This window comes from Sminthopsis crassicaudata, chromosome 3 (assembly GCF_048593235.1).
Source record: "Sminthopsis crassicaudata isolate SCR6 chromosome 3, ASM4859323v1, whole genome shotgun sequence".
In the NCBI taxonomy this organism is placed as follows: domain Eukaryota; kingdom Metazoa; phylum Chordata; class Mammalia; order Dasyuromorphia; family Dasyuridae; genus Sminthopsis; species Sminthopsis crassicaudata.
Window position 1 is genome coordinate 153440360 of NC_133619.1, and position 27729 is coordinate 153468088.

Sequence of the window (27729 nt, forward strand, 5' to 3'; positions counted from 1 at the left end):
TTAGAAACTTATCATAAACCTACATCTCACACTCCATACCAAACAATGTCAAAATGAATACATGATTTAGGAGTGAAGAGTGATACTATAAACAAATTAAGAGAGAAAGGGGTTTATTTATCAGATCTTTCGAAAAGGAAGGAATTTATGGCCAAAGACGAATTAGAGAATGTTGTGAAATGAAAAAATGGACAACCTTGATTACAGTAAATTAAAAAGGTTTTGCACAAACAAAACCAACAGAAATAAGATTAAAAGAGAAGTTCAAAGCTGGAAAGTAATTTTTACAGTCAATGTTTTGATAAAAGCTTCATTTCTAAAATATATAAAGAACTGAGTCAGAGGTATAAAAATACAAGTCTTCCCCAGTTAATAGTCAAAGGATATATGGACAGAAAATTTTCAGAAGAAGAAATTAAAGGCATCTATAGTCATATGAAAAAATTATCTAAATCACTTTTGATTAGAGAACTGCAAATTAAAACAACTCTGAGGTATCACTTCATACCTATCAGTTTGGCTAAAATGACAGGAAAAGATAATGATAAATGTTAGTGGGTATATGGGAACTCTGGGACATTAATGCATTGTTGGTGAAGTTGTGAACTAATCCAACATTTCAGGAGAGCAATTTAAAACTATGCCCAAAGGGTTATAAAACCATGTCCTTTGGTACAACAGTGTCACTACTGGATCTGTATCCCCAAAAAATTCATAAAAAAAGGGGAAAAGACCTATATGTGCAAAAATGTTTGTAGCAGCTCTTTTTATAATGACAAGGAACTGAAAATTGAGTTGAACTGGAAATCATTTGAGTAATGACTGAATAAGTTATGGTATATGAAAATAATGGAATATTATTATTCTATAAAAAATAATGAACAGGCTTATTTTTAAAAGGCTTAGAAAGATTTATATGAATTAATGCTGCATAAAACAAGCAGAACCAGGAAAACATTGTATACAGCAACAAGGCTGTATCAACTATTGATGAACTTGCTTTTTCTCAGCAATTCAGTGATCTAAGACAATCCCAATAAACATTGAATGAAAAATGCAATCCAAATACAGAAACTATGGAGACTGAATGTAAATCAACACATGCTATGTTCACTTTTCTTTTTCTTCTGTTTTTTTCTCTTCTTTCCCTTTTGTATTGATTTTTTTTTTCAACAAGATTCATAAATAACTATGTAAAAAAAAAAAAGATGTACATGTAGAAACAAAAAAAAATTGTTTCTACATGTAACTGGGGGAAATTAAAATTAAAAACAAAAACAAAATTCCCAAATTAAATACCAAGTTAGAAATTCTGAAAATCAAAGAGACTGATAAAATTGAAAGTAAGAAAACTATTGAACAAATAAGCAAAACTAAAAGTTGGTTTTATGAAAAAACCCAATAAAAGAGAAAAACCTTTGGTTAATTTGATTAGAAAAAAGAAAGAAGAAAACCAAATTACCAATATCAAAAATGAAAAATTACTACCAATGAAGAGAAAATTAAGGCAAAAATTAGGAGTTATTTTGCCCAATTATATACCAATAAATCTTATAATCTAAGTGAAATGGATGAATACTTTAAAAAATATATAGATTGCCCAGATTAACAGATGAGGAAATAAATTACTTAGTCTCATTTTAGAAAAAATAAATTGGGGGGCAGCTAGGTAGCACAGTGGATAGAGCACCAGCCCCGAATTCAGGAGGAGTTCAAATCTGTCTCAGACACTAATCTAACATAAAGTCTAAGGTCAGGGAATAGAGAAGAATGACCAAATAAAAAAAAAATACCATAATAATAACCTTCCCAACAACTTAAGAGTTTTAGAGAATTACTTGGGGCAATAACTGTATGACTTCACAATCAATATGTTTGAGAGACATGATTTTAACCTTAGTTTTCCTGATACTAAGACCAACTCTTTCCCCTAAACTGAAGTCTTCTCAGCTGCTTCTGCATTGTTTACTAACTATGCAAATACTCACAGTAAACTTGCAGGCTTCATGCCAATTAGTGACTAGACAGGTGGTGAAGTGGAGAGAGTGTCTAGCCTGGAATCAGGAAGACTTATTTTTGTGAATTTAAATCTGACCTCAAGATATTTCCTAGCTATGTGATTTTGAGCAAGCTATTTAATCCTGTTTTCCTCAGTTTCCTCATCTATAAGATAGTAAATTACTGGAGTATCTCTGCCAAGAAACCCCAAGATGGGGTCAACAGGAGTCATATACAGCCTTAAAACATCTGAACAACAAATAATAATATCATTTAATCAACTAATTCCTTTATTTAAATTTGGGTGTAGTAAACTAGTGTGACAACACTATACTTGAAAAATGATTGTGATGAAGATGTCTCAAGGCTAACTAAATTAACTAGATTTAATTATTCCTTTGAAATGCATTTATTTGTTTGTTTTTTAGGAAAAGCCTACCAGGTCAAATAAATACCTAGGATGAATATCTGGAGTGGACTTTGTTGTGGTTATTTGTCCTTTGTTCTCGAGGACCAAGACCTCAGGGAAGTGATGCCTTGACGTGCAAGTGAATTGGATTTAAGTGAGGGAGAGTTGTGCAAAGTCACCTTTCTCACTTTCTCCTCCAGAGCTATCTGGGCCCAGTGGCCAGATATAAAATAATAACAATCTCTTTAAAAATAAGAACTATCTTCCATGATAGTATGCCAATGCTTAGCACAGACCTTGATGCAACACTTAATAAATGTGCTATCTATCTAAAGCAAATAAGTACTTTGGCAAAATACAAGGCTTTTCTAATCCCTTAGTTTATCTTTTTTTCCTGCCAAGAAGTTTCTCCCCTTTATAGAGATTGAGGAAAAAAAATTATACATGATTAAAAAAATTATACATGATTGATGAAAAAAAAATAATAACACGTTAGAGCTCAAGTAAGATGGGAAGATATTTTTCCTCATGAGAATTATCCCTTACTTTAAGAGACTTAGACCAGCTCACTGCAAATCTTCAAAAGGTCTCATAAAAGAAACCTAAGCTCCCTTGCAAAACCATTAAATTTGGAATCTATAATTCAAGGGTGTGGTGAAGTTAGCTGAACTTGTAGGAACAGACTGTTTAATTTAATGTTCAAATCTTCAAAGGCTTAATTAAGGCTTAACTTATTGCTTTGTTAATTGTCTAGACTTAAGAAAGTAATAGAGAAAATGTTAATAGTGCAAATTAAACTTGACGATATGTCCTGCTGTACTTTTTAGTTGTTTTTTTTTTTTAATTTCAAATTTTCATTATTTATTTTTATTTCAAAGAGTTAGTTCTTAAACATTTTAAACTCATTCTGTTTTCTTTTTAGCATCAAAGCTGAACCTGGTGTAAAGAAAAGTTGACTGGTTTGACTAGCAAGTAGTCTGGTTATGATCTAATCAATAGGTATGATTTCAAAATGAGCCAGTTATTTTCATGATAGGCCATTGGGTGGGTCTTTGAAGGCAGTATTTATAGAATTCTAGGGACAAAAAGAGCAGATTTTTAGGGTTCTCTTTGCAATTCAGTCAAAATCAACAAATTTCATACATTTTAGAACAGAGGTGAGGAACCTTTTTTTTTTTTTTTTTCTGACAATAGCCTTTTGGATATTTATAATAGCTTTCATAAGCCATGCAAAATTAACAACTTGTAATACTCAGATGGTGGGAAGTTGTACCTGAATTTCAATTTGCGGTTGATTATGAAAATAATTTCACAGACCTTGTCCAGCCCTCAGGCCTGAGGTTCCCCACCCCTTCTCTAGAGCTATAAAGGAAATCATTTGATCTGACAGTTCTCATTTTACAGGCCCAGGTAGCTTAAGAGCTTACCCAAGATCAATAAACAGTAAGGAATTGTTCTGACTTCTAACCCCTTCTTTCTGAACTTATATACAGTATTATTTTCACAATTCCATTAAGTGTTTGCTATCTGTAAATCTCATGGTGATGCTTTTGGGAAAACACTTTTTGTTGTTCATATTGATACTGCTCAAGGCATAGACATAATTAATATTTATTCAATATATAATGGGTGTGATTGACCTAAAAACTTAATTTTTCACAATGCTTGGAGCTGAAGAAATAATGGCCTTCCCCTGGAGGTTGTAGCATGGATCCAAGCATGATCACTTTACCAAATGAGTGCTCTGATTGGAGTAGAATATTTTACAAAATTTTTAAAAGGGGGTGATAGAAATAGCTAATAGACATGGGAATGACAAAGTGGAAGGGATCATGTCATAATCAAATATGAGAGACAAAATGTGAAACAGTAGAATGTGGAGTCAGAAGGCACCACATGCAGCTTAATTATGATGACTGAATCAAAGTTACTCCAGAGCTAAGGGAAGTTTGAGAAAAATACTCCAAGATACAAATAACACTGTATCATTACCTTTCTCAATTGACTTTATGTGTTGAAGTCATTGTGTGTTTTCCTCTGCTATGTTGAAGAATATGAGGTATTAAAGGAAATCAAATGATCACAGAATTAGAGTTAGAAATTTTGAAAGAGATCTCATTGTGACATCATCTTATATGAGCCATATTGGGAAGGAATTCGCACTATATAACATACTCTCCAAGTGGTTACCACTTTCTGTGTGAATATTTCCAATGAGGGGGAAGGTTCCACTCCTTAACATAGTCTATTTTATGTTTTTTGTTTGTTTAGTTGTTTTCAGTTCTGTCTAACTCTTCGTTATCCTTTCTGGGATTGTTTTGGCAAAGATACTAGAGTAGTTTACCATTTCCTTCTCCGGCTCATTTTACTAATAAGGAAACTGAGGTATACAGGGTTAATCGACATGGCTAGGATTACACAACTATATTGAATGCCGAGGATAGATTTGAACTCAGGTCTTCCTGACTCCAGGTCCACCATTCTATCTACTGAAGTATTATGTTTAGTCAAATGTAATTGTTAAGAGTTTTCCCCTGAGTTCAAGCCTAAGTTTTCCTTTTTATAACTTCCATCCAATCCTCCTGCGTGGTTTGGCAGATTTTTTGCAAGTATATTTTATTAATGGTTTCCCTTCCTTGCCATTTACATTGTTTTATATGCACATTAAATAGTTGTTGTTTTTTTTTTTTCCTATTGGATTTATCTATCTGGTTTGGTCTAGCAATCCTCTAATATCTAGAGAATGAATTGATCAGAAGCTGTGTACCTCTAGAATAAAAGAAAAAGCTTCTGTTTGACATTTAAAACCATTCACAATTTATCCCCAACCTATGTTTCCAGAATAATTTCACATCTACATGTTTCTGCCAAATAGACCTATTTGTTGCTCGTCATATATTTCCTTTCTTATCTCCATGCTTTTGAACAGGCTATTCCCTATGTCTGAATTACTCTCTCTCCTCACCTCGATCTCTTGGAATCCCTTGTTCCTCTGAAGGCCCAACTCACATGCTACCTATTATTATGGACTTTGCTGATGCCTCTTTTTGCAGTGTTTCTTGTCCTCAAATCATTTAATATTTATTTTTTTCTGTATTTGCCATTTCTCCCTTTAAGGGTGACCTATGCTGATCCTGACTTAAGCCAATCCCCTGGTGGATCAGGGTCAATATTGGAACAAAATGAGATATCTGTGCCAGTCATTTAATAGTTAATAAAAATAGATTTACTTAGTTATAGCAGAAGGATATTTAGTAAGAATGAGTATTGAGGATACATTTGAATGAAGCCTGGGGCCATCTTAAATATATCTTTAAGATAGAATTTGAAATTATGACATTGCATTCTCTAACACCTCCCCTGAATTTTTCTTTATCATTGAAGCTAACCTTGAGATTTCTTATTGAAGCTTGTTCTTCTCATCCTTTGTTGCTTCATGTGTCATAGTTGGCCCAAAGTTCATATTTTCATATTTTGTTTTTTACAGAGGGCAGGAAAGGTCCAGGTAAATTATTGCCTTCTTTTGTAAGTTGCACTAAGCTTCTTTGCCAAAAAAAACAGTCCAGAAGTAATATCCTAGAAACTATACTAAATCATAGAGATTAATCATATGTAAGCTGACCATAACACTATAGTGATATTCTTTGAACTCCTAGCGATCTCAAGATGTGACTGATTAAGATTCATGCACTTTTACTCTCTTCTAGTCTTCATTTTCAGGATGGGAGGTATTTATTCTATGCTGATTATCTAAATTCTCTTATCCTGTTCCAATTTGTTGCTTCTTCCATAACAACTTTGTGCCTTCATTTATGTTTCCTGTATTGGTATAATTTATATTATATAGCATAATATATAATATAATTCTTTTTAAAAGCTACTCCTCTGCCCCCTCCCCCCAAAAACTCAGAGCTGCTAGCTTTTATTCTATTGTTCTAGTAAATAGGTTCCAAGAAGATGAATATTTAGTCATTTTAGAAATAATACAGAGGGGAGACTGGAAATTATTTAGGTCAGCATGACAATATAGATTTTGAAGAAAAATAATGAGACATTGTTGATTTTGGTAAATATCAGGAGCCTATAAAATAAGCTCCAGTCCCTGGCTCCTTCTAATTATTCTAATGGCATATCATGACATATCAATTTGGAGAACATTTTTTAGTACCAGATCAGATCTTTCATCTGATCTGCAATCTCAATATGTGTATTCCCTCCATCAGCGATATCATAATCCAACAATGTCTTTTCAAACTACATGATTTTTATCTATAGTTCTATAGATCCTTCACAGAGGAGTCACTAAGATATGTTAAATGTCTTCCCACAGGTGAGAGGTTCCTTACCATTTTGTGTATTGTATCTCAGATGTTATTCTGGGGAAGCCTGTGGGCCCTAACTTAGTTATTAAATCTATAGTACAAAATATATGGGAATTACAAAGGAAACCAATTATGTTGAGATATAATTATAAAAATATTTAACTAAAACCCAAGTTCAGGGACTGCAGTTTAAAAATCTTCCTTAGGTCTTTTTATATTTTACTAATTGGAAAAATAAAGCTGTCTAACTGCTATTCATTGCATTGCATGACTGGTCTACCTTCTTTTCCTATCAAAATTTCCTTTCATAATATTTTTTTTATGCTACTTCTTATATTTGCTATGACTAGAAGTATATTGAGTATTTGTTCCACACGTATTTCTCCATTTTCCTTTTGAGAGGACACCTGTCAAGATAAGTAACCATATTGTGTTGTTATCCTTCCTACTCAAAGAGAACCAATGACATGACAATGTTGAGATCAAGGTAGTTTGTTTGGCTGATCCTGCAATATATGCATAGAAAGCACTTCCATAGTCAGACACAAAAATTTCATTTGAATATTTGGGATAGAGATGTCTCTAGATTTGTGTATTTCATGTTTCCTTTGTGTTACTGCAGTTCTGCTTTGCTCACAGAGCACAGAACCCTTTTTGATACAGGCACTCCATCCTGGGTGGTACTGTGTCAGTGTCTCCTGTGTCTCACAACCAATATTAAAGTTCTTCAGGGAGACCTTGGGAATGTTCTTGTATGTCTTTACATGGTTTCTTCTGATCTCTGTGTGAGTGCTTTCCTTGTGTGAGCTCACTGTAAAATAATTTTTTAGGTAAATCTAAACTTGAATTTGGCATTTGGGCTATGTGGCATGGGAGTGGTGCTCTCATTAGAATCTAAATGCTTGGCAGTTCAGCTTTGGTATCTTATCTTGACAGGTAATCTTCAGAATCTTCCTAACAAGAGTTCAAATGGAAGTGGTCCAATTTTTTTTTAACATGGCACTGCTTAGACTGTCCAGATTTTAGAGGCATACAACAATGAAGTCAGCACAATAGCTCTTGTAAACCTTTAATTGTGTATATTAATTCCTCCCACACTTTCCTGAATGCTATGCAAGCTGTAATAATATGTGTACCAATGTCATTATCTATGTGAACAGCCCTGAAATGTGTAATGCCAAGGAAGGTATTCAAATATTCTCCATTTACTGTAATAATGATTCCACGATGGATGGTTTGGCTTTGGTTGGTGGAGAACCTCTGTTTTCTTGGAGATGATTATCATTGAAAAGGCTACAAGCCAATCAGTAACCATATATCATTGGGAAGAGAGTATTTGCTTTATTTTTTTCAGGGAGAGGTAGTGAATATATAACTTCAATATAACAATTCAATTACAAAATGAAATAAAATATCTGTTTTTAAAAAACATTTTGCTCTTGAAAAAGAGTTTTGATTCCATGGTCATCTAACTCTACAAGATTCTTTTGGAATAAACAATCCATGGCTTTTTGTGCCCTCTTTCTTATCTTGTCTCTTCATGTTGCAGTACAGTAAAATTATACTTGCAATAAAGAGGGCCGGTTACTCATTTTTTGTACATTGGCAAACACTTTAAAATTTTATACAAATGTTATTTTGTTGTTATTATTGCTATTATTTTTAAAAAATACTTTCTTGCCAGGTATGATAGTGCAAGCCCATATTTCTTTCTACTTGGAAAGGTTGGGGTTGGTAGATTGCTTCAGTTCTGAAGTTCTGAGGTTCAGAAGGGCTAACACTGATCCACAAACCATACTAAGCCTTAAGAGAAGAAATTCCCAACTATCAACAGCCATATAAAAGAAAAGCCTAAATAACAAAAAAATAGAGAAATACAAATTAAGGCAATTTGGAGAATTCATACTCATCCAATCAGCAAAAATAATAAGAGAGAAAAATGGGAAATGTTGGAGATGCCATGGGAAGGCTGTGCTGTTGGTGTAATTGTAAAGTGTAAATATTCTAGAAAACAAACTGGAACTATGTCCAAAATATCACATATATGCCAAATTCATACTATAAATGGGTCAAAGAGGGAAAGGATCTCTCTCTCTCTCTCTCTCTCTCTCTGTGTATATATATATATATATATTTATTTATTTATTTATGGTGGCATTTTTTTGTTGCAGCAAAGAACTGAAAACAAAGTGGGGATAGGAGTAGGTTTGAGAAATATCCCAATAAATTGAGGTTTTGAATGTAATGGAATTTGCTTTTTTTTTTTTTTTTTTTTTTTTAAGATAAAATGAAGAATTCAGAGCCATTTGGGAAGACTTAAATGAACTGATATAGAATGATAAAATGAGAGGGGCAATGAAAATAATAGTGATAATAAAAATGAGTCAATCCAGAGAAGTACCAGCAAGGTTTGTTGTTGCCTGAAAAAAAGATGCCCAGGTTTTATAACCCAGTCTTTTCTCTCTCTCTTCAGCTAGCACATTTTTGTTGATATTTTCCAATCTAAAGCTCTAAGCTTTATCTCTGCCTTATTTCCAACTGTCTAGATACCATTTCTCTTTAGATAGTCTGCTCTCACTTTCAAATCAATGGTTTAACCTTGACCAATTTAATTTCTAACTACTTTGCCTTACTTATCCAACTTTATTTTCTGGTATTTCCCCAAACTAACCCTATGATTATTTTTAATTTCTTTGCTTTAGCTTATGTTTTTCCAGAGCCTGGAATGATCATCTTTCCTCTTTTTACATCCTATATATTGATGGAATATTATAATTTTTATTGGAAGGACCTAAAAAACAACTCATATGTAATATTCTCTACAACAAAGCTTCTTAAACTGTGAGTAGAGATCCCATATGAGATCATGTAACTAAATGTGTGGGTTGCAACATTATGATTTATTATCAGTAAATGCTTGATTTGAATAACCATTTTACATTCCTATAAATTTGGGGTTGAATAAAAATTTCTAGGCCCAAAAGGGGTTATAAGTGGAAAAAACTTAAGAACAACTCTAACAAATGGTATTTGGTCTGAAAGAGTTCTAGAGATGAGGCACCTGATGCTGTTTGAGAAAGCCCATTAAATTTTTGTTGTGGGATTTGAGTTTTTGATATTACATGTATCATTGCTATACATATTTTTGTTCAAATAATCTTTCTCCTTCATCTCCTTTTAGAATTATTTCCTTTAACTATAATTGCAATCTTGAAGAGTTCCATTTTAATGTTGGTATAGTGGTAGGAAGATTATGTTGTAGTTATACTATGGAGTTTGGACTTCTATCCTGAAGATACTGGGAATTTTTCAACTGAGAAATCCTTAGATTTTTCTGGGAGACTAATTTCTACTGTGAGAAATACTGAAAAGTTGAGTTTCTACAGTGTTGTAAGCTTTGAGGTAGTTTAGGGTACCACTGACCAAGAGGTTTTCAGAATGTGAGAGGTTAAGGAAGATTAAAATTCTGTGGAACAATTAAGTGATCAATAGAAGTCTTGAGCAAACAAAGAATAGAGTAGCTGGGAAGGAGCAGATAGATTCAGTCAATCAGAAAGAGTCTTGAGGTTTTGAGAAAAACACAAACTTAATAGCTGATCCAGCCCAAACTAGTTGGGCTGATTTAACCAAATCATTATTATCTATAGTTGAATATTATATATATATATATACATATATATAGTTGAATATTAAACAACACACTTCGTAGGAGTTTTCTGCCATTTTTGAACATGGGATGTATGACAGAAAAGGGGGAACATTTTTATGCATATTTAGGGAAAATATAGTGGGTGTATCAGAAAGATTGTAACCTGGAAGAGAACGGACCAATTTGGTCTCTGAATGGAGGGACTGTACCAAACTAATAAGTATAAAGCTGCTCCCTTACCTGTGCTCAACCATTCCTCTTCCCAAAGAATAAACAGCTTTTGGCCAAAATTGTTAAGATGATTCCTTAAGATTTTTTTAAAAATAAATTTTCCTGGTATCTGATTTTCAATGTATAGTGTATTTCTAACACTACCTTCATGGTCAGTTTGACTGGAGGTCCATAAACCAAGAAACAAGACTAGAAAGTGTAATTAGTACTATCTCTTGGACAGTTGCCAGATAGCTACAGCAACTTCACACAACAAAGAGAAATAAAACTGTTCTGTTTTTATATAGCCTTAGGGTAGGTGGCAAAAAAAATTTATCAGGTGAAGCTGCTCAGCTACTTTCCATATTCATGAAGTTGAGTAATAGGGACTGAATGTATGGAGAATGTTTAGCTTTGTTTGTGTAACTTGTTAAATTCTGTGTTAAGTATTACCCAAGAATCGGATTAGAATTTCCAGTAGATAATCTCATCTGACCTTACTGTTGGGACTGGAGATTTCTAATAGTCTCATTCAAATGTCTTGATGGGAGGTCCCTCTGAAATGGATGCAGAATAAAATGCAGACTAAAGGGTCTGTTCTGATTTGAACATGACCTTTTCTTTGACCTCTAAGGTTATTATTTCTGGGGAGATTTTATCCCAAACTCATAGCATACAGATTGTATCCATTACTTCTATAGTCATGGGGAGGAGTTCCTTTTGATAATAATCCAATGAAAACAATATTTCATGAAGATTAATATGGGAGCAACATGAACTAGAGAGACCATTTTTTTTTTTTTTTTTACTATTTGTAGTTTATTTATTTATATATTTTTTTCACAGTACATATGCGTGAGTAATTTTTTTTTTTTATAATATTATCCCTTGTATGCATTTTTCCAAATTATCCCCTCCCTCCCTCTACTCCCTCCCCTTGATGACAGGCAATCCCATACATTTTACATATGTTACAATATAACCTAGATACAGTATATGTGTGTAAATCTCATTTTCTTGTTGCACATTAAGTATTAGATTCCGAAGGTATAAGTAACCTGGGTAGATAGACAGGAGTGCTAACAATTTACATTCACTTCCCAGTGTTCCTTCTCTGGGTGTAGTTATTTCTGTCCATCATTGATCAACTGGAAGTGAGTTGGATCTTCTTTATGTTGAAGATATCCACTTCCATCAGAATACATCTTCATTCAACATTGAAGTGTACAGAGATCTTCTGGTTCTATTCATTTCACTCAGCATCAGTTGATGTAAATCTTAGAGAGACCATTTTTACAATGTATTATCTAAATATGTTTTGCAGAGCCAAGGGAGTAATTCTGAACAGGACAAATCAAGAGAGAAATGTTACAGGAGGCTTTGTATCAAATACAAATAATTGATAATTAAAACAAAAACAAAAAAAAGATTCAGAGCACAAGGAAAAGGAATAAGGATAACAACTGCTGAAATGAGGTAGTGCTTGAACATGAATAAAGAGTTCTGATTATGTCAAAACAGTACAGAAATATTTGAGGGGAAGAGTCACTTTTTGATAATAAATCTACAGTAATTAACATCAATTGAATTATATACATTACTTTTCAGAGTGTGAAATCATATCAATAAGATCGACAAGGGTAAAATTGTAGCAATGTGTTTCTTTCTAATTGAGTTTAGAATTGAGATTTATTTTACTGGTAAATTAAATGAAATTGACTATTCAATCAAGTAAGACTAAATATAGTCAACAGTGGCCTTAAGTAATAGCTCCAGTGCTGCTCAATGCTACAATGCAATCTGGGGAGCTTGAGCAAAAGTAATGTCTCCACTTTGGGCCTCTTCTTGGTAGTTACAATTGAATTCTTGGTTCCAAGTTAAATTCACAGATCCTGTGCTAAGCCCTGGGGGTACAAAAAGGAGGCAATAGACAGTCCCACCTTTAAGAAATTTACAGTCTAATAGAAGAGTTTATCATCTATGTTGTAACTGTAGTTTGGGCCTGTAGTGGAAGGAGGATGGGGTTGGAAGGAGAGGATTTGAGTGGCTGAGTGTCACTGCTCTTGGCCGCCATTTTCTAATCTATTAAATGAAGTGTTATATAATGCTCTAGTACAGGCTCTCTATAACCTTGAGTTTGACCTCTCATCACCTCACTTTTACAAGCTTAAAGCTTTGGCTAAATACTTTTCATTTTTTAAAAATAGTTTTTATTTACCAGATATATGCATGGGTAATTTTACAGCACTGACAATTGCCAAACGTTTTGTTCTAATTTTTCTCCTTCCCCCCCCCCCCAGGTTGACCAATACATGTTAAATATATTAAAGTATAAATTAAATACAATTTATGTATACATGTCCCAACAGTTGTTTTGCTGTACAAAAAGAATACTTTCCATTTTTGAAAAACCTATGACACCAAAATGTTTCCTAGTTAACTTGCATACACCTATTGCCAAATATGCCAGGCATCCCCATCACCACCTTTATTTATTTTTTTTGAGAATTATGTATTATAACTGATTTTCTTTGTAGTCCTATAGATTTTATGCATTTAAAAAAGCATTCGCCAGAGAATTGGTCAATTTTCCTTCACCAGACAATCAAATGGGGTTCACTATACACATAAAAAATTAATAGTGTCCGGATCAAGTCGAGTGCAGAAGTAAATAAGGTCAGGCATATTTCCCTGACTCTAGAAGGTCAATGTAACTGCTAAAAAAAAAAAAAAAAAAAAAAAAAAAAAAAAAAGAAAGAAACCTTTGGTGGTGTTAAGAATTCAGTTGCACGTCTGGACAGTCTGGTGCCAGCCAGTCAGGTGGGTGAATCAGTCTGGGTCTCTGACAAAGCAAGGGCAAATTTCCCTGACTCTAGAAGGTCAGTGCAACTTCTAAAAAAAAAAAAAAAAAAAAAAAAAAAAAAAAAAAAAAAGATAACTTTTTTGGGGATAAAAATTTACTTGGATGTCCAGGCTAGCCAGGTAGGTGAAACAGAGGAGTCAGCTGGTATGATTCTGGTTACTCTACAAAGCACCCTTTGAACTACTTTGCAAGGGCACCGTCGGACTCCGGCCCCAGGCCGGATCTCATGGGCACTCATCCACATACTTCGTGGGTCACCCGGGCTTCTAATTTGGCTGTCTCCGGATCCTGCACGCGCTTGCAGGGAATCGGGCAACACTATAACTCCACGCGTCTCTTCCCCCCCTCCCCGCTCCCCGGGAATCGCCTACGGGCGCGAGCCCCCGCCCCTCTCCTCCCTACCCCTCCTTTTCCTCCTCCCCCAGCGGGAAGGAGGTGGGGAGGAGGAGCCCCCCCCCCCGGCTGCCTATCCCTCCTTGTGATTGGCCGATGCCCAGGCGCTCCCCATCTCCGCCCCCTTTGCCCGAGGTTAGAGGTCAGCTCGGGGAGCCGTCCCAAAGTAGCGGCCATGGCGGGACTGTGTGCTAGGGCTGTGGCTTTGGAAGCTGCGGGGCGGCGGAGCTGGCAATTCCCGCAGCTGTTCGTGCGGAGTGCTGCGTTGTGGACCCCGAAGGTGAGGAGCGGCGGGGCCTTCCTTCGGCTTTTGGGCTTTGCCATCCTGCTTCCGGGCTCTTAGCACCCTGGCGGGGGGTGGGGTGGATAGGGGGGTCTGGTCCTTCCTCCTCCACCAGGGTTCCCCTCCTCTCTCCTCCCCGCCCCTCCGGCTAACTTTGTCCCCCTACGAGACCCTTATAGATCTGACGTCGCCCCTCCCCGCCCCCTCTCCTTGTTTTTGCTGCTGGGATGTGGGAAGACGGGTGCCAGCCCACTTTACCCCTCTGGTGTTTGCACAAAAGACACGTGTGTGCGTGTGTATGTGTATATATGTGCGCGCTCGTGCCTTCACCTTATTGCCGCTGCTCCCATAGAGGTTCATGCTTGAGGGGCCGAGAGAAGGAATTGCAGAGGTGGCATTTACCTTGGCAAACCTTACACCTGGCATGCAGTGCCACTGAAAGTAACTTCTTGGGTTTCTTTTACACTTTCCAATGTTGTGTCGTTATGGTGCAGCCCAAGTGGGGTATTTTCTCCGGATTAGTTTGAGTCCTTGTTAGGTTTTCATTTCCATTTAAAGCCATTGCACCTTTTAATGTCGAATAGGTGAGGTAAAATAGGTGACGAAGGCTTTTGGAAAATGTGTACTGTCTTGATTCAAGTACCATTGATAAAGCCAACTTGGATTGTTTCCAATTCCAGGGCATATATTGAGAGGTGTTTTTTTTGTTTTTTTGTTTTTTTCCTTTTTTCAATCATTTCCCCCCTCTAGTATTAATGGCCAGTTTGAAGTTTCTGGTTAGGGTGCTAGACGTTCTAGATTTAAGCTTAAGAATGTTGTCATAGGTTTCTTTGCAGTCTTAAGAGTTTGATTTTTGATAGGTTTTTTTTTTTTTAAATAAAAAGAAATGAAACCTTTTTATTGAGTCGGTGGTGAATTTAAACATACACTGCATTAACATAAATAAAGGGTCCAGAAAAGGAGGCTTAATTGTTTTACTATATACACAATTATCTGCTTACATCTGAAGTATTATGCAGGGTTTGCAGTGCTAAATTTTAGAGGAATGCTAATAAAATTGGAGTGTCTAGAGTCTAAAGAAGACCTGTGGGACAGTGAGGAGTCTGGGAATCATGTCATAAGGAATTAGTCAAGGAACTAGGGCAATTTTAAGATGGAAAAAGAAGGAAAGATGGAAGGAGGAGCTTATAGTTTTCTTCAAGTATTTTAAGGACTGAATATTTGAAGGTAGTAGAATAATTTTATTTGTTCTTTGTCTCATTGAGCAGAACTGCAAATAGAATAGAACTCAAGAGCTGCCCAAAACCAGAAAATATTCTTGGTTAGGGACAGGTGACCTTTAAGATGTTTTCCAAGATAGATTCTGAATTGGTGAAATATATTCTAAGAATTAACTCCAAAATTAACATGTTTTTAGTAAGATCCGCCAGTCATGGAACATTTATTGAGCATCTGCTGGGAGCCAGATCCTGTAGTAAGCCCTAGGGATACAAAAGAGACAAAAATTAGTGCTTGCTCTTGCATTAATTGCTTACAGTCTAACCTGAGGGGTACAAACAAGCTATACTGTATAAATAGGAATTGATTAGGAGAGGTAAAGGACTTTTAGGAAGGGAGGGAAGTCACTAGGTGAAGGTGCGGTAAAAGAACTTTCTAGGCATGGTTTACAGCCAGAGAAAATGCCTGGAGCTGAGATAGAGTATCATGCAACAACAGCCAGTGATAATAATTACTTTGGCTGGGAGTTAGGTACAAAAAGACTGTAAAGAGGGGCAGCTAGGTGGCGCAGTGGATAGAGCACCAGCCTTGAATTCAGGAGGATCCTAGTTCAAATCGGACCTCAGACACTTAACACTTCCTAGCTGTGTGACCCTGGGCAAGTCACTTATCCCCAGCCTCAGGGGAAGGAAAAAAAAAAAAGATTGTAAAGATAGGAGGGGCCATAGCCCTATGGCTTTGAATGCCAAATGACATTTTGTATTTGAGTTTTGATTCTGGAATTAATTGTGTGAAGAATAGAGAGGGAGAATAGAAGAAGGCCTAGGTTAAAACCCTGTTTGTTTGTTTTTCCTTTATTTAAACCCTCTTTTTCAAAGGATTTGACAAATTGTGAAGAGATCAGTGTATTTTACATAATGCCAAAATAAAAAACAAAGCCCTACAAATATCAAAAGATTAAATACATAATAGAACTGGAATATAGAAAATTTGGATTAATATTTTGAGATCTAAATTGAAAACTTATTTATGTGTTCTAATGAATTATAAAACTCTAGTTGTTAAACTGTGACAATGTGCAGTGTAATGACAAATTAGCTGTTAGATAACAGCTGTTTAGATCCTGGAAGAAAGTCAGAAAAGTCTCCTGTACTCCTGTGGGACTCATGGATATCGAAGAAGAGAAAGAAAATAGTTACTATATGATTTCCTTTTTAAAAATCATTGATCTTGTCCATTAGTTCCCAGTACTGTAATTTAAGGAGGCAATTTTAAAAGTCCTTAAGAACAGGTGTGCTGACTCCTTCCTTTTTTGCATAATGACTGAAGTAAGGAAATGCTTGAAAATAGTTTATTGGACTACATGGAACTCTAAGAATTTAGAGGATCTTTGGATTTTTTCATGTCATACTCTATTGTCACTTATGAAAAAAAGGTCAACTTGAAAACAACAAATTTTTTTTGAATATTTTTTATTGAGTTTTATAATATTGTGGTTTTTAATTGTAGCCATATATGTTTCTTATATAAGCTTGTTCTGGAAAATTAATTCTATTACTGCAATGTGTTATCTGCCAAGTCATTTTATGTACTTGGGTGCGTGCTCTCTCTCTTCATTAAAGCTTTTTATTTTCAAAACATATGCATGGATAATTTTTCAATATTTACCCTTACAAAACCTTGTGTTCCAATTCCCCCCTCCCCATCCCCCTAGATGGCAAGTAGTCCAATATATGTTAAACATGGTAAAAAATATGTTAAATCCAATATATGCATACATATTTATACAATTATCTTGTTGCACAAGAAAAATCAGATCCAAAAGAAAAATGAGAAAGAAAATAAAATGCAAGCAAGCAACAACAAAAACTGTGAAAATGGTATATTGTGTTAAATGCTCAGTATGGGTTCTCTTTTTAGCCACTCCCTCAGTTTCTCTTGTCAGCACTTCATCCTTTTCCCAATTCCTTAATATGGATATATTTTAAGCCTTCTCCTTGTCTTTCTGCACTCTACCTTGACAGTCATTCATAACTACACTTTCAGTTGCCATCTCTATGCAGATGACTTTTTGACCTTTCTTTTGAAGTCTAGACATATATCCATCTCCAAATGCCTTCAGGACCAAACTCAGCATGTCTAAAACTGAAAATTTCCTTTCCGTGTTTCCTTCTTCAGATTTCGTTATTTTTCACAGACATTTCAGTTTCACAACTCTTCCCTCTCCCTAACCAATTATGTCATTCAGTTACCATGTGCTGAAATGTCAGTCCCTGTAAAATCTCTTGTGTCCTTGCCTTCCATTTCATTCCTAGTACTGCCAATATAGTATAAGTCCTGATTACCACTTAACTGATGGATTTAATGCTTTCCTGACAGATGTTGCCACTTCTTTTGTTTTGTCTCTCTCCTCTTTCCTATATGTTATCACTGTCAGAATTATCTTTCTATTCATACATTTCTGCTACTCTTTTGCATAAAACTTGGGGCTGTTGCCTATCCAGAAAAGTTCAGACTCTTTTGGCTGGCAATCAGGGTCTTCCAATGATCTGTGTACCAACTGATTTTGCTTGAACTATCCAACATTATACTTAAGCCAAACTAGTTCAGTTTTTTACCCCCCCCCCCCCCCCAGATACCTTCCTTCTGACTCCTTGTTGGTATGTTTCCTGGGTTAAAGGGTATACACAGTTTTTATACATAGTTTTATAGCCCTTTTGGCATAATTCCAAATCACTCTCCAGAATGGTTGGATCAATTCACAACTCCACCAGCAATGCATTAGTGCCCAGTTTTCCCACATCCCCTCCAACATTTATCATTATCCTTTCCTGTCAGCTTAGCCAATATGAAAGGTTTGTAGTAGTACCTCAGCGTTGTCTCAATTTTCATTCCCTAATCAATAGTGATTTAATGCATTTTTTTCATATGACTATAGATGGCTTTAATTTCATCATCTGAAAATCACATATTCATGTCCCTTTATCAGTTGAGGATATTTGGTAACTTTCAAAACAAATCTCAACATTGAGATTCAAGCTAAAAAGTTTTGACCTCTTTCCCACTTTAGGAAAACCATATGGATTTAGTTTGATAGGAAAGTTTTTCAGTTTTTGACTATATTATCTGATCTTTAAACTCTTCAATTCGGGAGTTTTAGTACTGACCCATTTTTCCTGGAAATTAGGGCCTGTGGACATTTTCTCTTGCTTACCTCTTATCTAGTCAGTCAAGAAGTCCTGGCATTCTAATTCTGAAATCAACAAGTTCCTCTAAAGGTAAGAAAGCAAGAACCAAGTCCCCAAACTACCAAAAAGCACCTAGACTGTCATCTTCCTTAGGCCTGAATACAAACAGCCCAGGAGCAGAGTCAAATTCTATCTTCCTAAGATCTCTACCCTGTGCAGATACAGCATGGCATTATAGTCATATTTAATGAAGACTCCTAAAAGAAAATTCTTGCTGCTAAAAATTTTGTCAAATGGTTTAACTTTGGTTCTTGTTTTCTGTATTTGAGTACAAATTCCTTGAGGGCAGGGAGTATATTTCTTTTTGCTTCTATTTGTAACCTGCACTCTAGCACTTAAGCACTGTTCCTACAAAACAGTAAGCATTTAATAAATGCTTGTTGATTTGACTTGTTGACTTGTTTTGAATCCAGCACAGACTCTCAATTGCTGACAAGGTAAAATTCAGACTCTTCTACTTGGCATTCAAAACCTTCATCAGTCTCCCACCCTATATCTATTCTGCACTATTCCTCTTCATGCAATAGAATGTTTGTTTTCCCCTGTGTACTCAATTTTTTTTTTTTTTTTGCTTACGCTTTTCTCAGTATTATGCTTACTTTCTCTTTATTATTTAATTTAATTTTTCTTTTTGATACTAGATTTTTTTTTCATGTTGGTACTGGTCTTAATTGAGACAATTATTGTTTGCTTAAGTTTACTTAACTTATTGAACTCATTGATCCACCTGCTTTTATCCAGTAGCAGGGATTACTGCCTTCTCATTCTTTAAAGCCCCATATATGTCATCTTTTCTAGGAACTCTTTCCTGTGTGCCCTAGCCTAGTTGGTAATGACTCTCCTCACCCACCATTTCCAATTCTTTTTCTAAAAAGTTGCTGTAAATATTTTTGTACAAATTGATACTTTTTTCCCTTTTTGTTAATCTCTTGGAATGCAGACCTATTAGTGGTATCTTTAGGTCAAAGATTGTGCACAGTTTTTTAGCTCTTTGGGTATAATTCCAAGTTGTTCTCAAATGGTTGGTCCATCAGTGTCCCAGTTTTCCCAAATTCTTTCCAACATTTGTCATTTTCCTTCTTAGTCATCATTTCTAATTATAGGTTTGGTATTCATAAAGTCATTGAATTTTATATATGAAAGCAATCATCTTCTAGTTCAACCTCTCTTATTTTACAGAGGTAGAAATTGTTTCCCTGAGAAGTTATTTTTCTATGATCATACAAGCTGAGCTTAGAATAGATTTCAGGTGGCTTGATTCTCAGGCCAGCGCTATATTTACTAGGAAGGAAGGATTTATAAGCTTTTATTGTACAGATACTATGCTGATGTAAATACTTTACATTTGGTTCTTACAATAACTCTGTGAGATAGGTGCTGTACCCTATTTCACAGCTGAAGAAACCAGGCAGAAAGAAGTACTTTTAAGTAATAGCATGTTTCATTCAGAATACTGATTCTTCCTGCCTCATGTAGAAATATCTCAGATTCTCTTAAGGGGGGAATCAAAAATTGTCATATGTGGCTGTTTCACGTATGAAACTCTACATATATGTTTTGCTCAGATCATTCAGGCCAATTCCAAAGAGCTTGTGATGATGAGAGTTGATGATGGGAGTTGGGGGTGGATGACAACATAGCATTTTCACTCTTTTTATTGTGGTTTGCTTGAATTTTATTTTCTTTTTTTTTTCCTTTTTTGATCTGATTTTTCTTGTGTAGCACAATAATTGTATAAATTTGTATACATATATTGGATTCAGCATATATATATTTTTAACATGTTTAACATATATTGAATTAATTACTTGCCATCTAGGGGAGGGAGTAAGGAGGAGAGAAAAATTGAAACACAATGTTTTTCAAGGGTCAGTGTTGAAAGATATGCATATGTTTTAAAAAGTAAATTTAAAGAATTTAGTAACAAAAAATTTGTTAAAATATGCAATTACTCATTTACATAGAGTAAAATTAAATTCACTTTGCTTTTTTCAGCGATAAAGTGAGCAATACTGTACTGTAACTTCTTGGGCTCTCAGGTGATTTGGCTCTTATTGTATACTTTGTGACAAATGTGCAGTGATACTGTGTTAGACAACCTGGACCATACAGATAGATGTGTGAAAACTCAGTTCAGTGGAGGTTTTTGCACTTTAGGGAAGTAGTTTTTGTTTTTAGTTTTTTTTTAATTTAAGTCTTTATCAAATGCATTACTTATTCACATCTTGTTCCTTAGTGGATCTTTAAAAAATCTCAGTTTATTTGTGATTTTTTTTAAATTGTAATTTTGCAGATGAATTATAGTAATTGAAAGTTTTTATTTTAGTATTTTGGTTTAAGATTTTTTTATGATAAAACGTTCTAGTTCATTTTCATATCACTATTTACACAAATATTAGTTATTTTACCATTAACCACTTTACAAAGCATCCCAAAGAATTAAATATAGGAACATCCATATTTTTGGTAACAGCATCTTTTTGTTATTGAATGGTCGGAAATTCACATAAATTTCTGCTACAATGTAAGCTTATTAGATTTTCCAGAACTTCCTGCTTTCTTTTTGTTACAAGAATCCATTTGCTTCCAATTTTTAAAAAGTTCAACTTCACTCATAGATGATGTAAGGCTACAGTTTTTGGTGATCCTCTTGACTTCTCTTAGAAGAATTTAAACAGTGGTGTGGCGACCATACTTGTGTATGAAGGAAGAACAAAACAGCTTTGTCCCGTGGGGTATATTTATTAAAAGGGTTAAGAGAATCCAGATGAGACTTGAGGAAACTTTGAACAAAGGTGGTAGCAAAGGAAATAATAAGGAAGGAGATAGGTTTGAGAGAAATTGAAAAAGCTTCCTGAAATTAAAAGATTTGGTGAGTGTATGGGGTGGATGAAGAAGAAAAAGTCAAAAGATTACTGTTGTGTTTCTTTGGCTTTTAGTTAGCTAATGAATGAATATATTGGATACATTTGGGTTTTAGTTGGGATTTTACATAGCTTCCATTTTAATTCTTTGGTTCTTTGTTGTTTCTGTTAACCCATAACTTTTTTTTTTCCTTTTTTTGGCTGAGGCAGTTGGGAGTCACACAGCTAGGAAATGTTAAGAGATTGGGTTTGAACTCAGGTCCTCCTGACTTTAGGGTTGGTGCTCTATCTGCTGTGCCACCTAGCTGCCCCCCCCCCCATAACATTTTAATAAATATAATATGTTAAAATAAAAAACTCTTACAAGTCAGCGTCTATTTGTATTCTATATAATGCTGTGTTTCATGATTCTGAAGACACCATTGCTCTTCAAGTTTGTGAGAGGCTCAATAGCATTATTTTCTTCAAATCTCACTTTTATGTTTCATTTTAACAGATTGCTGATTTTTATGTATATCCTGACTTTATTTGTCTGCAGAAGCAGTTTATATATCATAAATAATTATGATATTTCTTATAACTTATATATAATGGGAAAAAAAACTTGTAGTTGAAGTAATTTATTGGAGGTTCTTGTAAAAATTGTTTTTTTTAAACTTATCCATTTAAGCATTTACATTTTTTCATTTCCCTATTTCTTATTCACAGTTTGTTTTACACCAATCAAGGCAGCGATTGAGGGCTTTTCATAGTCTGTCATCAGTAGGAAATGATCTTAATGAAAAGGTAAGGAAAAATCTTTAAAATATATTATTGACTAAAAACAGTTTTCTTTTTACTCAGCTATGTATCTAAATTGGAAAGTTTGCATGGCATTTGTAACATAAGTTTAATCATTTATTGTGGTTTATTTTGTTAATTCCCTAATTTTATATTTACTATAATGACATTAATGAAAATGAAAAATATTTCATATATTTGGATTTTTTTTCTTTAGAATTTTTTTTCATTTTAGACAAAATAACCTCGTGAAGAGATGCTGCCAAAGTGTAGGAAAGAAAGGACAATACAATTTAGTAGGAAAAATTATGAAATAAATAAAAAGGCAACAATAATACAATAAAAGCCTATTGGATGAGCTAGTGTTATAGTCATGTAAATATCTCTCTCTCTTTTTTTAATTATAGTTTTTATTTACCAGATATATGCATGGGTAATTTTACAACATTAACAATTGCCAAACCTTTTGTTCCAATTTTTTCCCTCCTTCCCCCCCAACCCCAGATGGCAGGTTGGCCAATACATGTTAAATATGTTAAAGTATAAATTAAATACACTATATGTATACATGTCCAAACAGTTGTTTTGCTGTACAAAAAAGAATCGGACTTTGAAATAGTGTACAATTAGCCTGGAAGGAAATCAAAAATACAGGCGGACAAAAATAGAGGGATTGGGAATTCTATGTAGTGGTTCATAGTCATCTCCCAGAGTTCTTTTGCTGGGTGTTAATGTGAAGGACTTATGATGAGTACTAGATTGGGAGAGCAGTTGAGAATGGGAAAAATTTATGAAGGCATTCTTGTAACCAAAAAAGGAACTTTAATTCATGAAAGCACAGGGACAGACCAAAATATTGTGGGAATAATTTATGAGTTGAAAACTGGGAAGGAAAAGGGAAGCAAGAATGAGGTTTAGAGAATCAGAACAGAGGATCCTGGTCAGGGCAAACTAGAATGTGTATTATGTCTACCACATAATGAGAGTCCAAGAACAAGGATATGCTAATATATGGTAATGAGAATGTTTTTGATAAGAAGGTTACTATCAGAAAAAGGTAGCCTCTAGTGTACATGCTCTGGAAAAAAGGAAATCCCTTACCCACAGGGTCTTTGATTAGTTGGAAGTTTGATAATAGGGTTCAACAGTGACCCTCTTTCTTGACCAGGTGTAAGATAGCAGCTCAGAGTTTTGAGTGCTAATTCAGACATCCTTGAAGAGTAGCTTAGTGGAATAAAGATATCAAGTCCAACTCCCTTTGTTTCACACATTCTCCAAGGTTATGCCCACATCACTCTCAATAGCTAATATTCCTGTTTTTGTTTTTGGTTTTTTTTTTTAATAATAATAGTTTTTATTTACCAGATATTTGCATGGGTAATTTTACAACATTGACAATTGCCAAAACTTTTTTTTCAATTTTCCCCTCCCCCCCCACATGTTAAATATGTTAGAGAATAAATTAAATACAGTATATGTATACACGACCAAACAGTTGTTTTGCTGAACAAAAAGAATCAGACTTTGAAATAGTGTACATTTAGCCTGTGAAGGAAATCCAAAATGCAGGCGGACAAAATTAGAGGGATTGGGAATTCTATGTAGTAGTTCATAGTCATTTCCCAGAGTTCTTTCATTGGGTGTAGCTGGTTCAGTTCATTACTGTTCTCCAATAGCTATATTCCTAAGGTGACTACATCATTCTCAAGCACTAATGGCTTTGAGGCTTCTTGAAAACTATTGGGGTCTCTACCACTATTGGGGTTGCTACTAATACATTGTTCCCAAGGGTTGCATCATATCACTTAGACTATATCCTCCCTATTGTACCTATGCCCTAGCCTCATTGAAATATAGAAATCACTGATATGAAGCTTTTACCATAAATATGTAATTCAGGGAAACAAATTCTAACATTGGCCATGTTTCTTTCTCTTGCTGCATGTTAATTTTTTTTTTTTTTTTTTTTTTTGCTGAGGCATGTCGGGTTAAGTGACTTGCCCTGGGTCACACAACTAGGATGTGGTAACTGTATGAGGCCAGATTTGAACTTGGGTCCTCCTGACTTCAGGGCTGGTGCTCTATCCATTGCGCCACCTCGCTGCCCTCTTCTGCATGTTAATTTGATTACCTCTATAATAGGAGAAAAATGTTTCATCATTAGTTTTCTGTACTCATGCTTTTATCCTTGAATTTATCATCATTTTAAAGTGTTCTAGAGTTGTTTTTCTCTATGATGCTGTGATTTTATAAATTGTCCTAGTTATGCTAACTTTGCATGAGTTTAATAGTATTCTGAAATTGTCTCTTTGGGCATTTATTAAGGTATAATATTATTCCATTACATTTATCCCCCATAATTTTTTTAGGCATTCCTAGTAGGAACAAACCACTTTATTTTCCAATTTTTGTTTGTCATCATCTGCTGCAATTTTTTTTGTGCATGAATCTTTTCCTCTTTGATCTCTTTGAAGCTTGTCTTTTTTTTTTTTTAAGAATTTTTTTTCTTTTAGAATTCTTTTTTTAAAATAGTTTCTTATTTACAAAATATATGCATGGAATTAAGACAATTCTGAGATACCACTACACAACCTGTCAGATTGGCTAGAATGACAGATAAAGATAATGTGCAATGTTGGAGGGGATGTGAGAAAACATGGACACTGATACATTGTTGGTGCAATTGTGAATACATCCAGCCATTCTGGAGAGCAATTTGGAACTGTGCTCAAAAAGTTGTCAAACTGTGCATACTCTTTGACCCAGCCATACTACTACTGGGCTTATATCCCAAAGAGATCTTAAAAAAGGGAAAGGGACTTGTATGTGCAAGAATGTTTGTGGCAGCCCTCTTTGTAGTGGCCAGAAACTGGAAACTGAGTGAATGCCCATCAATTGGAGAATGGCTGAATAAATTTTGATATATGAATATTATGGAATATTATTGTTCTGTAAGAAATGACCAACAGGATGATTTCAGAAAGACCTGGAGAAACTTACATGAACTGATGCTGAGTGAAATGAGTAGGACCAGGAGATCGTTATATACTTCAACAACAATACTATATGATGATCAATTCTGATGGATGTGGCCCTCTCCAACAATGAGATGAACCAAATCAGTTCCAATAGAGCAGTAATGAACTGAACCAGCTACAGCCAGCAAAAGAACTCTGGGAGATGACTATGAACCACTACGTAGAATTCCCAGTGCCTCTAGTTTTGTCCACCTGCATTTTTTATTTCCTTCACAGGCTAATTGTACACTATTTCAAAGTCTGATTCTTTTTGTACAGCAAAACAACTGTTTGGAGATGTATACATATATTGTATTCAATTTATACTTTAACATATTTAACATGTATTGGTCAACCTGCCATGGGGCGGGGGGGGGGGTGGAAGGAGGGGGAAAATTAGAACAAAAGATTTAGCAATTGTCAATGCTGTAAAATTACCCATGCATATATCTGGTAAATAAAAACTATTTTAAAAATATGCATGGTGAACTGATGCTGAGTGAAAGGAGAAGAACCAGAAGATCATTATACACTTCAACAACAATACTGTATGAAGAGGTATTCTGATGGAAGTGGATATCTTCAACATAAGGAAGATTCAACACACTTCCAGCTGATCAATGATGGACAGAAACAACTATACCCAGAGAAGAAACACTGAGAATTGAATGTAAAATATTAGTACTACTGTCTATCTACCCAGGTTACTTATACCTTCAGAATCCAATACTTAATGTGCAACAAGAAAATGGTATTTACACACATATATTGTATCTAGGTTATACTGTAACACATGTAAAATGTATGAGATTGCCTGTCATCCAGGGGAGGGAGGGGAAAATTTGGAAAAATGAATACAAGGGATAATGTTATAAAAAAATTACTTATGCATATATACTGGGTAATTTTTCAGCATTGACCAATGCAAAACCTTTTGTTCCAACTTTTCCCCTCTTACTCCCTCCCCCCCATTCCCCCTGATGGCAAATTCTTTTAAAGTGTGAAATAGGGAGGTAGTGGTTAGAAGTAAACTACAGGAAGGATAGAGTAAAAAGAGAGACTGAAAAGGAAAGAAAAATGATGAAAAATAGGATAGAGAGAAATACATAAATAGTAGTTATTATTTTGAATGTGAGTGGGATGAATTCACCCATAAAATAGAAGAAGATAGCAGAATAGTTTAAAAATTAGAATCTGACAATATGCTGGTTATGACACATTTAAAAATGAGAGCTATATACAGATTTAAAATAAAGGGCTGGAGTAGAATGTATTTATTATACTTCATTCAATGCAAAAAAAAAAAAGCAGAGGCAGCAATTATATCAGACAAATTCAAAGCTAGATTTAATTAAGCTATAAACAAGGAAATTATATTTATGATAAAATGTTCCATAGATATGGAAGCAATATCAATACTAAATATATTCATCAAATAGCATCTACATTTTATGAATTACTGGTGGAAATAGTAGTATAACAATATGGTGAGACTTTAATCTTCCCCTCTTAGCACTAGACAAAGTAACCAAAAAGATAAATAATAAAGAAATTTAAGGAAGTGAATAGAGTTTTAGATAGTTTTATGCCACAGTTCTCAGTTTCAATAATTATCCTGACCCAGTCCTCACTCAGTTTCTCTTCTTCAGGTCAAAGCTCAGTCCTGCAAAACCTCCCCACCCTCTTTAACAGAATATTTGATAAAGATAAAAGATCTTATGTTTTAGAATATCAGAATGCTTCTCCCCATCCCAAGCTTACCAGAATGTCAAATACCTTCTAGTCAAGATGCCTCTCCCCATCTCCAGGGTTCCTCCTCCTATGCCTCCCCTCATCCTCACCCTGTCAGACCTGCATTGTTAGAGTCCAGTTCTGCTCTCAGCACCCTGACTCCTCCCCCACCTTAATCTATCCCCTGAGTCTGAGCCATGTGTATATATGTCATTGAGAACTCTCATTGTTTGCTGGATTTTTGGAGAAGGTAGAGACTCATTCAGCCCTGGAACCAAACCATTATTCCATTTGGTCCCAGTAAATCTCTCCATTTAACAAATTATTAAATACTCTCTAATCTCTATCTTGCCTCAGTTTCTCTGGCATTACAATAGGAATCAGAACTGAATGGAAATATAAAGAACTATATTTGTAAGGCAGCCAGAGAAGAGCTGATAGCTAGGTGTAACTACCTTCCACCATTTGATTCTATAAGTTGATAATTTTGTATGGCTTACAAATAATGTTATAAATATCCAAATGTCCCTTGGCAGAAAAAGTTTCCCAACCTCTACTTTACAAAGATTGATCATATATTAGGGCATAAAAATTTTATAATTAAAAACTGAAGAATTAAATGCTTACTTCTCCATACTATGCATTAAAATTATATTTAATAAGGTACCATGGAAACAAAAAATACCCCACCAAAACAAAAAAAAAAACCAACTTAATCTTTTTTTTTTTTTTTTTTCTGTGGCT

The 27729-nt window shown here is 34.8% G+C and overlaps 1 protein-coding gene and 1 long non-coding RNA gene across 4 annotated transcripts in view; one reads left to right on the forward strand and one right to left on the reverse strand.

Moving 5' to 3' along the window:
- Positions 1-13967: 13967 nt before the first annotated feature.
- Positions 13968-27729, forward strand: part of PCCA (propionyl-CoA carboxylase subunit alpha) — a 423045-nt gene continuing 409283 nt past the window's right edge. For all 3 annotated transcript variants that reach the window (XM_074299450.1, XM_074299452.1, XM_074299451.1), the window contains exons 1-2: positions 13968-14124; positions 22166-22243. In XM_074299450.1, the coding sequence (XP_074155551.1) occupies positions 14020-14124; positions 22166-22243 (183 nt within the window). In that variant the 5' untranslated portion in view covers positions 13968-14019. The remainder of the gene's footprint in view (positions 14125-22165; positions 22244-27729) is intronic.
- On the reverse strand, positions 15348-27143 carry LOC141560768 (uncharacterized). The gene is made up of 2 exons (XR_012487809.1): positions 27016-27143; positions 15348-15608 (listed from the first exon to the last, which is right to left on the reverse strand). It is a non-coding gene; the product is annotated as an uncharacterized LOC141560768 (long non-coding RNA).